General features: G+C 41.3%; 1 protein-coding gene across 4 annotated transcripts in view; it reads left to right on the plus strand.

The window, feature by feature from the left end:
- Positions 1-12,088, plus strand: part of camta1a (calmodulin binding transcription activator 1a) — a 509,355-nt gene that overhangs the window by 19,337 nt on the left and 477,930 nt on the right. For all 4 annotated transcript variants that reach the window (XM_066670611.1, XM_066670607.1, XM_066670608.1 and 1 more), the window contains exon 3: positions 4,575-4,678. In XM_066670611.1, the coding sequence (XP_066526708.1) occupies positions 4,575-4,678 (104 nt within the window). The remainder of the gene's footprint in view (positions 1-4,574; positions 4,679-12,088) is intronic.

The raw sequence follows: 12,088 nt of genomic DNA on the forward strand, positions 1-12,088 counted from the left end.
TCAATAAAATTGAGTACTATTAACTAATTTAACCATAGATTCATTCACTCTCTGTAACCAAGCTGACAGTCCATCTCAGGGCACCACACACTCACACCTAAGGACATTCCTGCACGGCCAGTCCACCAACATGTTTTTTGCACTGTGGGGGAACACACCAAATTCCTCAGGGCAGTGACCCGATGCGGGCCTCAAACCCACAGGAATCTGGAGCTATGTGACGGTGATTCTACCTGTTGTGCCACCACCCCTCCCACTGAAATCAACACATGAGCCTGTCCACATTCATTAAAAGCAGTGAACCCCAGACCATCCACCATCGTGGCTGAAAACTACTGCACTGGTCCTATGTCTGTGACTTCAGACGTATGCTGCATAAACTCATAACATTTAAGTTCACCTAAATCTCTCATATCCAGCTATTTTTTTTATTTAAAATTACAATCAGGACTCTGCTAATTCCAAATGTTACAGTTTCACAAACTCAAAAAGAAGAAATTGTAGACATTTTTTTAATTGAGTGCAATCTTTCATTATATTTTAAGTTAGAATCACTCAATCCAGTTCATTACTTTGAACATTAGTGTTTACAGTGAGACTATCCCAAAACCCTCCTTATAACTTCCCCATCAATTGTTGGAGCTAAACAGCTGGAGTTTTGTGTGACATCACTAAAAGATTGATATCCAAACTGACTGTTTTTGCAACTTAATTCCAATCTATAGACTGCGCGGACGCTTCTTCCATCATTTTCTTCTCATGTTATAGTCCCTCTATAGCCACTCACAGAAGTGAGTGATCAGACCTTGAGTAAACAGCACAATACGGTTGATCTCATAGACAGACTTGTCAGAAACAGGGTGAAAATAAAAGCTTCACAGCTGGAAAGCCTTGTTTTGAAAGATCAGAAATGGCATGCTTGTACATAAACATGAATTAATGATATATTTGAAAATGTGCATTAAAAATGGGGTGAGTAAATAAACGCTGAGGCAGGAGGAAGTACTGCAAAAAAAGGAAAAAGAAAGAAAAAAAAAGCCCCCAGATCGGACTTGAATGAGCCTGCTCTTGTTAGAACAAACTGCGTATGATTCCCACACAACTCTGGGTGTGCTTTTGGACAAAAGATGTATTTCGGCCTGTGTGGAAGAGAAAAGGAAAGATGACAGGAAAAGAGTAATATAAATTTTTCATTTAGAACCATATTTTTCTCAGTCTAAACAGATGACAAGCTGCTCTTTGACAAATGTCTGCAATATCAAGAGTCGATTGCCTGACAACTAGGGGGAGAATGAGGGATATGCGACAGGACCGCTGCTGCCACAGTACACACGCTGCTTCTGTCATTCGAGAAGGCAAACATGGTCTCTGAGATCTCTCAGAAGAACTGATATTACTTCATTGGGCTTGTCATCTCCCTTTTATTGTGGTATTTTTCATTGCATGGATTAGATTGATGGAGAAATTGATTTAAAGAACAGCGTTCTCATACTATGGTAATTTCAGTATCGCACAAATTGCCCACTCCATGGCCCAGGCAGCCAGAACTGGAAATTGTGTAATTGGATCCAGTAGATGTGTTGTTATATGTCATCAGTGACGTGAGCAGTGCTGTGAAAACTAAGCCCATTAGCTCAAAGAAAGCTGTAATCACACAGATTTGCAGGCCTGTTCTTAACCACACTTAGAGGCTTTGCCTTAGCCTTCAAAGGGGCTAATCATGAATTTTATTTATTTATTTTTTTGCAATAATGGCCACGTCAGAATTGGCTGCTGGTATTTTCTGACTCAAATATATATCTGTATACACCACAGAGCTGACTCATCAGTGTTATGCGTTGTTCCTTTCTTCAAAACCTTGAAAAACATCAGGATATGCTTACAAAGTAGGCGCGACAGGAACTAACCTGGTAAAATTCCCCTCAAATCATTTTTTCTTTTGTGAATGTAGGTTTTGGCATTTTCAGCTCCAGTAGAACTTAGATGAGAAGTAAAGTTCCTGTATTATAGTTGAGTAAAGTTATTTAAAGTTATCTATGGAAGCTGGCTTACCTTGACATAGACCTTGATAATTTTGAACATACTTTCCAAGTGAAAGGCTGTGTCTGCCATTTATAAAAATTGTCAGACACCTTGGTAAGTTTGCACAGAAACAGCTTTATCTACATTGAAAGCAATGACTATTTTGCTTTCACAATTTTTTTAATTTAAAAGGGACCATTTCAAAAATGTGATCAGCCTCACTTTTTTAAAGTAGCCTTATTCTGCAGGCCCCTTCGTGGCTACTTCACTGGAATAATGGAAGTTCATTTTGCCCAAATAAAATATTCTTCCCTGTAACTCAGCAAAAGTAAGCTACTGTTGGGTTTCATATATGACGTGACCTTATTGAGCTGCTAGCGAGAAAAGAGGGTTGGAAGTTATAATAACAATTCACACAAAGAAAATCATTGTTCTGTCTATAGTCTACACGTGGAAACACTGTTTTGAATTGATATTGTGATCTGAAATATACTACATTTTCATTGACCTGTTTAGCCACTACCATGTTTTAGCCAATCAGAAAATATGTAATTTAAATACATTAGTCTTAAACCAGTATGAAAATCAGAAAATCATTTTCAACAGACCGTAAGGAGGCATGTAAACACCAAACAATGACTGTTTGAACTGAACCATAGGTGTAGCACCTTTGAAATGAATTACTGTGAAGTCAATAGCGATAATGGTGTTAATATCATTACACTAGGAATATTCTGTTTGATATCATACTAAAATGAGTAGCAGCATGTTTGTGTATCCTCTATCCACTCATTTGCTTTCCTCACGAGGTTTTTATTGGAACTGGAAGTGAGTGCTATGTGAGTGGGTGCTGGTGAGAGACGAAATTGGCAGACGATAGTAACAAGGTGATTATAATTGGACTCAATTCACAGTTGTAGACAATATCATTATAATTTAGATATCCTGCTGTACAACAGTGAGAGTAAAAGGCAGTGATTGGCCCGGCCTGCTAAGCCCCTTGGCCGTCAGGGAGGAGAGACACACTCAGGGTTAGAATAGAAAGCCTGATGTATAGCCCTGCCTTAATTGCCCTCTGAACAAATTGTATTCCCCTTTTCTTTTATCCCTCACTGGCATTTGTGCTTTTTACCATTCTACCTTGCAGTCAGGATCAGGATGGCTGTGGACTTTATTGGGTAGTTAAAGTCTTAATAAAGCTTACCGTCACTCCCTTAAGCCTTTGAAAGTGGACTTTCTCCCAAAAATACCAAAAGCCTTCTGCTACCTTCTCAATCTCAGATGATTAAGATTTTTTCCATACTCAACAGTTTTTGTTTTTCTTATTGCTGCATTTGAGTCATCAGTGTCAAATACAATATATGTTCAAGAAAGAATTTAACCATGATTGTGGTAAAAAAAAAAAAAAAAAACATATATAAAAACAAAATATATAAAAATATTTGGTGGCACTTTCCCTTACAGATCAGTAGTAATAAATACTTTGGAAGCGTAATAATAAATTTGTATTTATTTATTTATTTATTTATTTTTAAATCAATTTCCTAGGTATTGAAATTCAGAAATTGAATCTGCAAGCTTGTATTATTACGGTTAAAACCAGTACTGTCTTTCTATGGTTTAAAAAAAAAAAAGACATTTATTATGAAATATTTTAGTTTGCTAACTTTGCCAACATGCTAAAAGTGCTAGGCTAGCTGGTGCTCCACAGAGACCATTGTGGATATATTTGAATTATTTGAATGTGTGTGAAACCTCTGGCTTTTGACCCAGTGGGTCATACATACTGTTAAAATGTGGTTTCATTTTTCTGTAATTAATTGGTTTAACCCAGGATTTAGTAACAGGACTTTATTTATTGATTTATTTGTTTTTGCTTCAAGGTAAGTGTGTGCATCATTGTTTTTGTGGATTACACCATGGTATAAATACCTGGCTCATGGCTAGTTAGTGTAGTCAGTTTCATGTTGATTAGAGTCCAGCCTTTGTTTGATGCTTTGTTGACTGCTCGTTGGTTTTGCTGATTTTTCGATTTCGGCTGTTGTTTTTATTAGTGCTGACAGATTTAAATATAGACCCAAAGCATTAAACTATCACTAAATGGTTGTCTAATGTGGGTTTTGTTGAACACTAGGCCACTATGTCTTTAAGAGACTGTAGCATATTGTAATCAGATTTTGACTGAGCGTAGACTCTGACTCATTTCTGACATTTGAGAGGGACTTTTAAGTCACATGGGTGTTTATGTACTTTGTCTTACTATTTTTATCAGTTTAATAAAACCTAGAGGATTCGCATCATCACTCTGTCCTTGTTTTTATGGCTAAAAAAATCTACCCTAGCTTTATGGGAATTTGTTATTGCTTAAGGCAGATCTGTCACTGTGAAAATGGTCATATTGTTGCCTTTGTGTGTTTTCAGATGAAATAAAGTCCCCGAACACAGTCCTTATTCTAGTAATTAAATTCTCTCTTTTGTAACGTTTTTATTTTGCAGCATTTAACGTTGTGAAATCTCTGACGTGCTTATTGTTCTCCTTCCTGTGTCCTCAGATGAACATGGACATTTGAAAATATACCTGCCCAAAAAGCTGCTTGAATGTCTACCAAAATGCTCCTCGTTGCCAAAAGAGAGACACAGGTGGAACACCAATGAGGTAAGGTCACCTCTCCTTGCCATCTGCTGCTGTCTTTTTTTACATATTTTTTTTATACTCTTGCTGACCTTATAGAAATACCTTTTATTTATTTTAAGCAATGTTTCTGACACAGTGTTTATGAGAGTTTTTTTCAAAAGAACTGCAGTCATATTTAGCAAAAATGTATTATGGCGTAGGACTGAGCATTGTGGGATATATGTACACACACTAGACCCAGTCTACGGCCAATAGTTGTGCGTAAACACTGATAGATTAATTTAATAAAAACATACGATTGTGACATTTCTGCACGGCTTCAGCGTCCTCCTACGTTTCCAAGTTGGAAATACATTGTATAACTTTCTCAGCCATCTGTTTCCTGACCATTTTATTTCAGAGCGATTATTACTGCTATGAATAGACTGCATATTACTGATATTGTGTAAAGGCATATGGTTTTAGTTCGTAGCTAGTCTAACCTGTCAGATGTTCTTTTGGTGCCTCTTTCCTCTCTATTTGGGCTAGAATAACACGAACACTATCTTTTAGATGGCTTGTCTTCCCTCAGAATGGATTTCCCTTGTGGTGTTTTATGTCGAATCTCTTTGTACTTTTTTTTTTTTGCGCTCAGCTCTGACTTTATTTCATTTTTTTTGCCGCAGACATACAGAGGTATCCCTACATTTTCAGCGCATTGTCAAATTTGATTTTGGACCAGCAGAGTCAGGATATTTTGGAAGTCTCGACATTAAAAATGTAAAGATGATTTTGCTCTGAAATGCGCCTTGTCGTGGAATTCTAGATGTAAATCTCCTGTGCTCGCTCTGGTTAATGTTGCAGTCAGCATGCAGTCAGTCTGCTGAATGGAGGAAGGGGAGGGGGAGATCCATCCTAATGTGCGTCCACCTCATAATCTGCATATGAAAATGCAATTTAGCTGCCTTTTATCAAAGTCTGAAGGAATTCCACGTACAACGTATCAAACAAACAAGCGGAGATAAGGAGGCTCTCTCTGATTTCTTTTGCCCTGTGAATAAAAATGCATTGTTTGTTTTTGTGTGACTGGGTGAAGAAAAAGCACACCAGCAGTTTGCCAGTTGTCCTTGACCTGCAGGCCAGCCGTTTTAAATTAGTTGATTTCCCTCAGTCTAGCTACTTTATCGTTTAATGGAAACGAGAGAGTGTTTTTGCTTGATTTTCACATTTTATTTGTTGTTTGTGTTCAGGCTGTTATGCGATGTGTCTCTCTCTGTGCTCCGGCTGACCACGAGACTGAAACTAAACATTATTTAGCTGCTCAAAGCTGGGGGGATTGTCAATGATTTGCTGCTGCGGAAAATGATTCTTCTGAAGAAATTCATAAACTCCTTGCCTACTCGTGCTGCATTTTTAATGCGTTCCCGGCGACGCACGTGTTGCTTCGGCGCATTAACTGACAGGCAGCAGTATCATCAGAGGATGGAACACAAAGGAGCCGCATCCTGTAGCTTTTTTATTTATTTATTTATTTTTCCCATAAATCATAAAGTTTCTAAATGGCGCTTCCTACTTTTTTTAATTAATGCTGCTCTGCTGTGAAGGTTGTTAAAGGGAGGGATGTGGAGTGCTGTGGTGGGTGAGCTCGCCTCCCTGGAAATCATAATGCCTGCCACAGCCCCCCTACATAACTCACATGTCACTCTCCCATCAATTTCAGCCCTGCCAAAAGCCCCCAGTGACAAATCACTGACGTTGCCCTCTTAAAGGGATATTTATGAATTGGATACACTACTTTATCCCTTGGTGTATTCTTTATGGAGTGACAACCTTGCCTTTTTATTGGTTGGGGAGGGGGTGGTTTGCTGTGTAAGGAAATGAATGACAAAAGCGGAATAGAGACTGAAGGCTCGACCCACTATTTGTGTATCCTGTCAGAATCAGAAATGCTTTCCTCCTCTTTGGAAGTAATCGGGTTGTGTCTTCCTTTAATGCATAAGCATTGTAATGCAAATCTGGAATGGAGAAATGCAGTCGCCCGCATCCCTTCCCATGTAATATGATGCAGGGCTTCAGAAGTTCAGGTAATGATTTAATTCCCTTGGCGTACACAGGCTGTCAGTTCGAATCAGGCGTTGCGAGGAAACACTTATATAAATAAATAAATAAATGCCTACCTTCTTGTTTACTGTCAACCAACTGTTGTAGACCTGATTGTGATGATATGGGGAGAGCACAAAAAAAGGCAACAGTATTCCCAACAATCAGTTAGCGCGCTCCTAATTGAGGACGATGTTGTAACTCGTTTGACCCGGAGTGTTGTGCTGGCAGTCAAAATTAATTAAAGTTTTTTTGAAATTGATTGGAAAATGTCCGCACTTGTAGAAGGGAACCCGCTAGCGACTTGCAGCTTTGTACAGTGTGTCAAGTCATTTATTACAGAAATTAAATCACAACAGACGCTTCATAAAGAAGGAGAAACCCAGTAGTATTTTCAGCGTTGCTTTAAAGAGCATTTAATATGTTGTCAAGCGCCCTTTGGATTAATGTCAGCTATCAGTGGCGGATGCTCGGAGCAGGCGGTGGGAAGGCAGCTGTGGAGGCATGCCTAATTCTTATGTGCCGTGCATCAGGAGAGTGTGTTGCATGGGAAGGAGGGGAGTCAACCTTCCCCAAAACCAAGGGCATTTCTCTTTCATGTGCGCCAAGCAGACACCAGGGCTGGAGTGACTCACTGATGGCAGGCTGAGAAGGATTAAGGAGTCTCTCGTTGCTGCTGATTGTGTGACTCTTACTGAAAGTGACACCTCATTTATTCTCTGCATATTCCTCATGCTTGTCCTGCATGCCTAATGCTGCCTTGTTTTTCTCCTGGCTTGAAATTTAACACGTCTCTGGAAAAAGGTGGGGGGGGGGGGGGGACGGGACTTTGTTTTTGTTTTGAACCTTTGAGGCTAAATGGCTTGGGTTAACTACACTCTCTTGATCTTTTTTTAGTACATTTTTCGCTGTGTTTTATTAATATAAAGAGGATGGGTATTGAACAGCAGTAATGGAATCAGTATTTAACGGTTATGTCTACGTTTTAGCTTTAAAAACATTCTTAGCACTCCCGTATCTCATTTAGAAAACCGGTTCTAAGGAGAACCACCACAACTTAAACTGGTTCTTGGAAATGTTTGCCACCGTGATCCTGGAGGCCACATTTTTTTTCCTGCATATTTTAGTGATTTTTCCTGCTCCGGACTTACTCAGTGCAGCTCAGTAAGAGGTTGTTAATGAGCTGTTAAGTTGGGTCAGGTGTGTGTGTGTGTGTGTGGAGCAGGGGAAAAAGTAAAATGCATAAGGTAGAGGATATCCGGCACCAGGGATGGGAAACACTGTTCTATGGCATTGTTCCAGAGAAACCCTTTTGGCACCTTTTATTTTTAAATGTGGACCACTTTTAAAGCCTGGCTTTCTACTCATGTTCAGCAGGCTCAGGATCCTCCACAAGGGGGTGCTAATAGAACTCCAATAACGTGGTTCCTGAGTGTTTCGTGTTAGAGTTGCTTCACACCAGTGATGCTGTTTATCTGACCTCCCTTAAACACTTTTGTGGATGCACAGTGCTAATACGGCAAGTAATGTCACTGAACTAATTTGACCGCATGTTTCTAACACACAGTTTGCCCAGTGTGCTGTGTATCACTGCATAATTCATGTGGAATCTAAATGAGGTCAGATTATCACTCCAGAGTATGCAGGGAGGTCAAGGTGCTGGTCCAGTTCAGGGGTCATGAATGTGCTGGTACCTGCCCCTAGTCAGTCTTGTGCTTCTCCTGGAGATGTGCAGAGGAGAGCCATGGCCATGGCAATCCGTCCATTCCAATCTAATATTCCCCAATCCTCTTGTGTCCGTTTACGGGGAGAAAGTGTGCAGGAATACATTTCAAGCATTTACTGGAAAATTAGATAAACCGATGTGATCAAAATGCAAGAGAAAGCAGAAAGGGAGAACGGGGTGAGTGGGAGCGGGGTGATACGCATGCACGCTGCGCTCAGCTTTTAAACTGTCAAAGCGAGATTAGAAAGAAATCTGGGCCAGAGCCTGACAATTCATTTAGTGGGAACAACCACAGCACCGTACTCATTTATCGCGAGAAGAAAAAACAGCAATATCAGAGCACAGTCTGAGACACAACATGGAGGCTAATTATAGAGGCAACTTAAGAGATCTAATGATGGCACTGATGAGTGGTAAAAGTCAGTCACAGGTTGTTAGAGACGCTCTGGTTTTTCACGTTCGGTGTCAATATGAGGAATGCCGTGAAGTAGCAGAGCTTTCATATCAGTCCAAAAACATTCAGTTCTTTCCTTTTAAGCTTGCATGTTATCAGTTTTATAGATTGCAACGTGCCAAAAGAAGCGTGGGTTTTGGATGTAATGGTTTTTGAAATGAGACGGGGCGAAGGAAATCCTCTTCTTCTGGTCCTTTTTGGCTCGTTTCGCCTCTCGAAGTTGCTCTTGGGGGATGACCTCCATTCTACCGAACATTCCTGTTGAGATGAAAATCTTTTTAAGAAAAGGACACCACACAAGGAGGGCATTAATCCTCCGTCCCTTCAAGATCAAACAGTCCCAGTTACCTCTCCAGCTCCGAAAAACTGGAGCCTTGGAAATGGCTTTCGGAATGACTTCGTCACACCAGTGCCATTTTGAGGAGAGCACTCCATTATGCTGGAACTGGCCATCTTCCTGTTGAAGTGTCAGATGCGTTTGAGCTGTCGTAAGCAAGAACGGGGGCCAACTCAAGAATAATGACTTATGTCGTAAGAGTGGAGCTGAGTGGAGGCGAACCCAAAAAAGGCTGTTCTTGTGGCGGCAGTTAGTGGGCCAAAAAAGCGCTGATGTCCAGGACGGAAGCTCATGGAAAGGAGTGAAAGAGTTAGGAAGAGGAACTAAGCTGGTGTGACATCCAGGCACTAATGAGTAGTGGCTATTAAAGGCCTAAGAAATGCTTGAAAGCTATGGCCTGTCCCTGAATCCGGAGCAAGACCAGGGAAAGGCAAGTGCCCAACAAAGGCCTACTACACTTTTAATGCCCTGTCATCAGGAATAATCCTCTCCAGCTCAAGTTGGCACAGCAAGGTGTCCGCCTGCAATGTGCCTCCACTTTCCATGGGGTGCCGCAGAGGACCGACATGGCACTGGAGCAGTCCGGAGAGAGAGGTGGGCAGAGAGATAAATCGTCCTGTTACAGTCTCGTCCGGGGGCACCATCCAGGGAGGGGGTTCTGGTTACGCGGGAAGCAGAGGAGAGGGGAAAGAGAGGAGTTTGGCACACCAGGACAGGAATGACTACATTCCCCTTACCAAATCGCAGACAACCCGATCCGTCTCAGGAGAGGTGAGGTACCTGCTAGTGAAACCCATTTACTTGGGGGGATGTTGTGAGAGGAACGTTCTTCTGTGTCTGGATTATGAAAATGAGTGCATCCTGAGCATCCCAAGGAGCACTGTCGCATTGATCAATGCATTGGGGGCCTTGGTGAGAGATCAGGAATAGGTTTGATTACCTTTTCTCATTCTTGTCTCATTCTTGGCCAAGGTTGGGCAAAATGAACTGCGATTTATATCATAGCATTTCCCACTGTTATATCCAGTATACAAAACAGACAAAGCAAAATAAATATGTTGTTGATTATATTGAGTTTAATATTGTTATTCACTAATGGTGCTTTTCCATCGCATGGGACCAGCTCTACACGACTCTTGTCGCTTTTTCACTGGCATAACACCCCTGCGAAATGGAGCTGGTGATGCCGCAAACCCCCATCTCTAACAGGAATTGCAGGCTTTGAAAACCACATGACGCTGGTAAAGTTAGGTGCTGGTTAGTCATTGTGTATTTGCATGTTGTTTTTGTTTTTTTGGACTGAATACGGCTCCATGCCCCAGTTCTCACAGATCAGTTTTTGTTCTTGTTGTACATTCAACTTTCACTGGAAATTCTTGTCGGACATTGGCCCAGGGAGCATTTAAACTTCTTCAAAACACCTTGAGGAAAAGTTACGAGCTACTGTTGTGAGTCCAATAAAAATAAATATGAAAGCAGCTGTAACTTAAGAGATTTTTCAAGGCGAGTTTGTGCTGGATTTGAATGAGCTCTGCATTTCATGGTGATAGAAACGTCTCTCTGACCAATCGGCACTCTGCAGGTCACCATTTAGTTCCTACTCGGCATGGTTGGTACCTGGAGCGAGCTGGGACTGACTTACCCGGTTCCAGGGACCAGGTACCAGATTTGGAAAGAGCCGTGCTGAGTCAAGCTGAGTCATGTAGGTTCCACGCAGTGGAAAAGTGCCATAATACAGATATGGGCAGCACAGAGGCACGACAGGTAATGTTGCTGAAACATAGACGCAGTCCTGGGGATTGTGGGTTCAATCCCAGTCTCCATTCACAGTCTGTGAGGATTTTGGTGTGTTTTCCTTGTGTCTGTGTGGATTTCCTCCAGGTGCTCCTATTTCCTCCCACAATCCAATAAAACATGCTGTTGGGTGGATTGTCTATGGTGCCTTGTGTTCTTGCTTTGCACTCAATGATTCTGTGTAGGCTCTGGACCCACTGTGACCCTGAACGGAATCAAAACCTGAATTAATAATACAGCATTACAATATTATAAAACCATTTTAAACAGATTGTTAGTCTTAGATATTGAATTTTACTTCATTTACTTTGACAACTTGACTTCATTTATTTAGCTGTTTATTGTGTGCAACCGCTGCAGCCCCAGCCACCTAAACAAGCTTTGCATACTATTGCGTTAGCTATCGATACAACGTTGCTCCTAACTGCTGACAGACACAACTCAAGCTCAAATAAACACATTACACACTGCTGCCTGAATGTGTTATATTACAACATTCAGAAGGTGGCACTGGTAATATGTGAAGCACCTCATGAAACTGCCTTGTAACTCACTTTCAAATTCCCATACTCACTCATTTTTACATACATACTCACTCACATTTAGGGGCTGTTCCACAAGGGGGTGCTGTTGTGTCTCACACCAATGACACTTGTTCTCCTTGATTCTTAAGACCAATGTCCTGTCTCAGTAAATGCAATGAGAGCTTTCTTTTATGCACCTCCATTTGCCACAACCCAATGAACCGAATTCACCTTCTGTTGTGACATAAACATGTGACTGTTAGAATTAATAGCTTTTACAATAACTGCAGTTTGCTTACAAAATTGGCACGGTGGCGCAGCAGGTATTGCCACAGTCACACAGCTCCAGGGACCTGGAGGTTGTGGGTTTGATTCCTGCTCCGGGTGACTGTCTGTGAGGAGTTTGGTGTGTTCTCCCTGTGTCCGCTTGGGTTTCCTCCGGGTGCTCATGTTTCCTCCCACAGTCCAAAGACACAAGTTGGTAGGTGGATTGGCAACTCAAAAGTGTCCATAGGTG

This window comes from Hoplias malabaricus, chromosome 5 (genome assembly GCF_029633855.1).
Source record: "Hoplias malabaricus isolate fHopMal1 chromosome 5, fHopMal1.hap1, whole genome shotgun sequence".
In the NCBI taxonomy this organism is placed as follows: domain Eukaryota; kingdom Metazoa; phylum Chordata; class Actinopteri; order Characiformes; family Erythrinidae; genus Hoplias; species Hoplias malabaricus.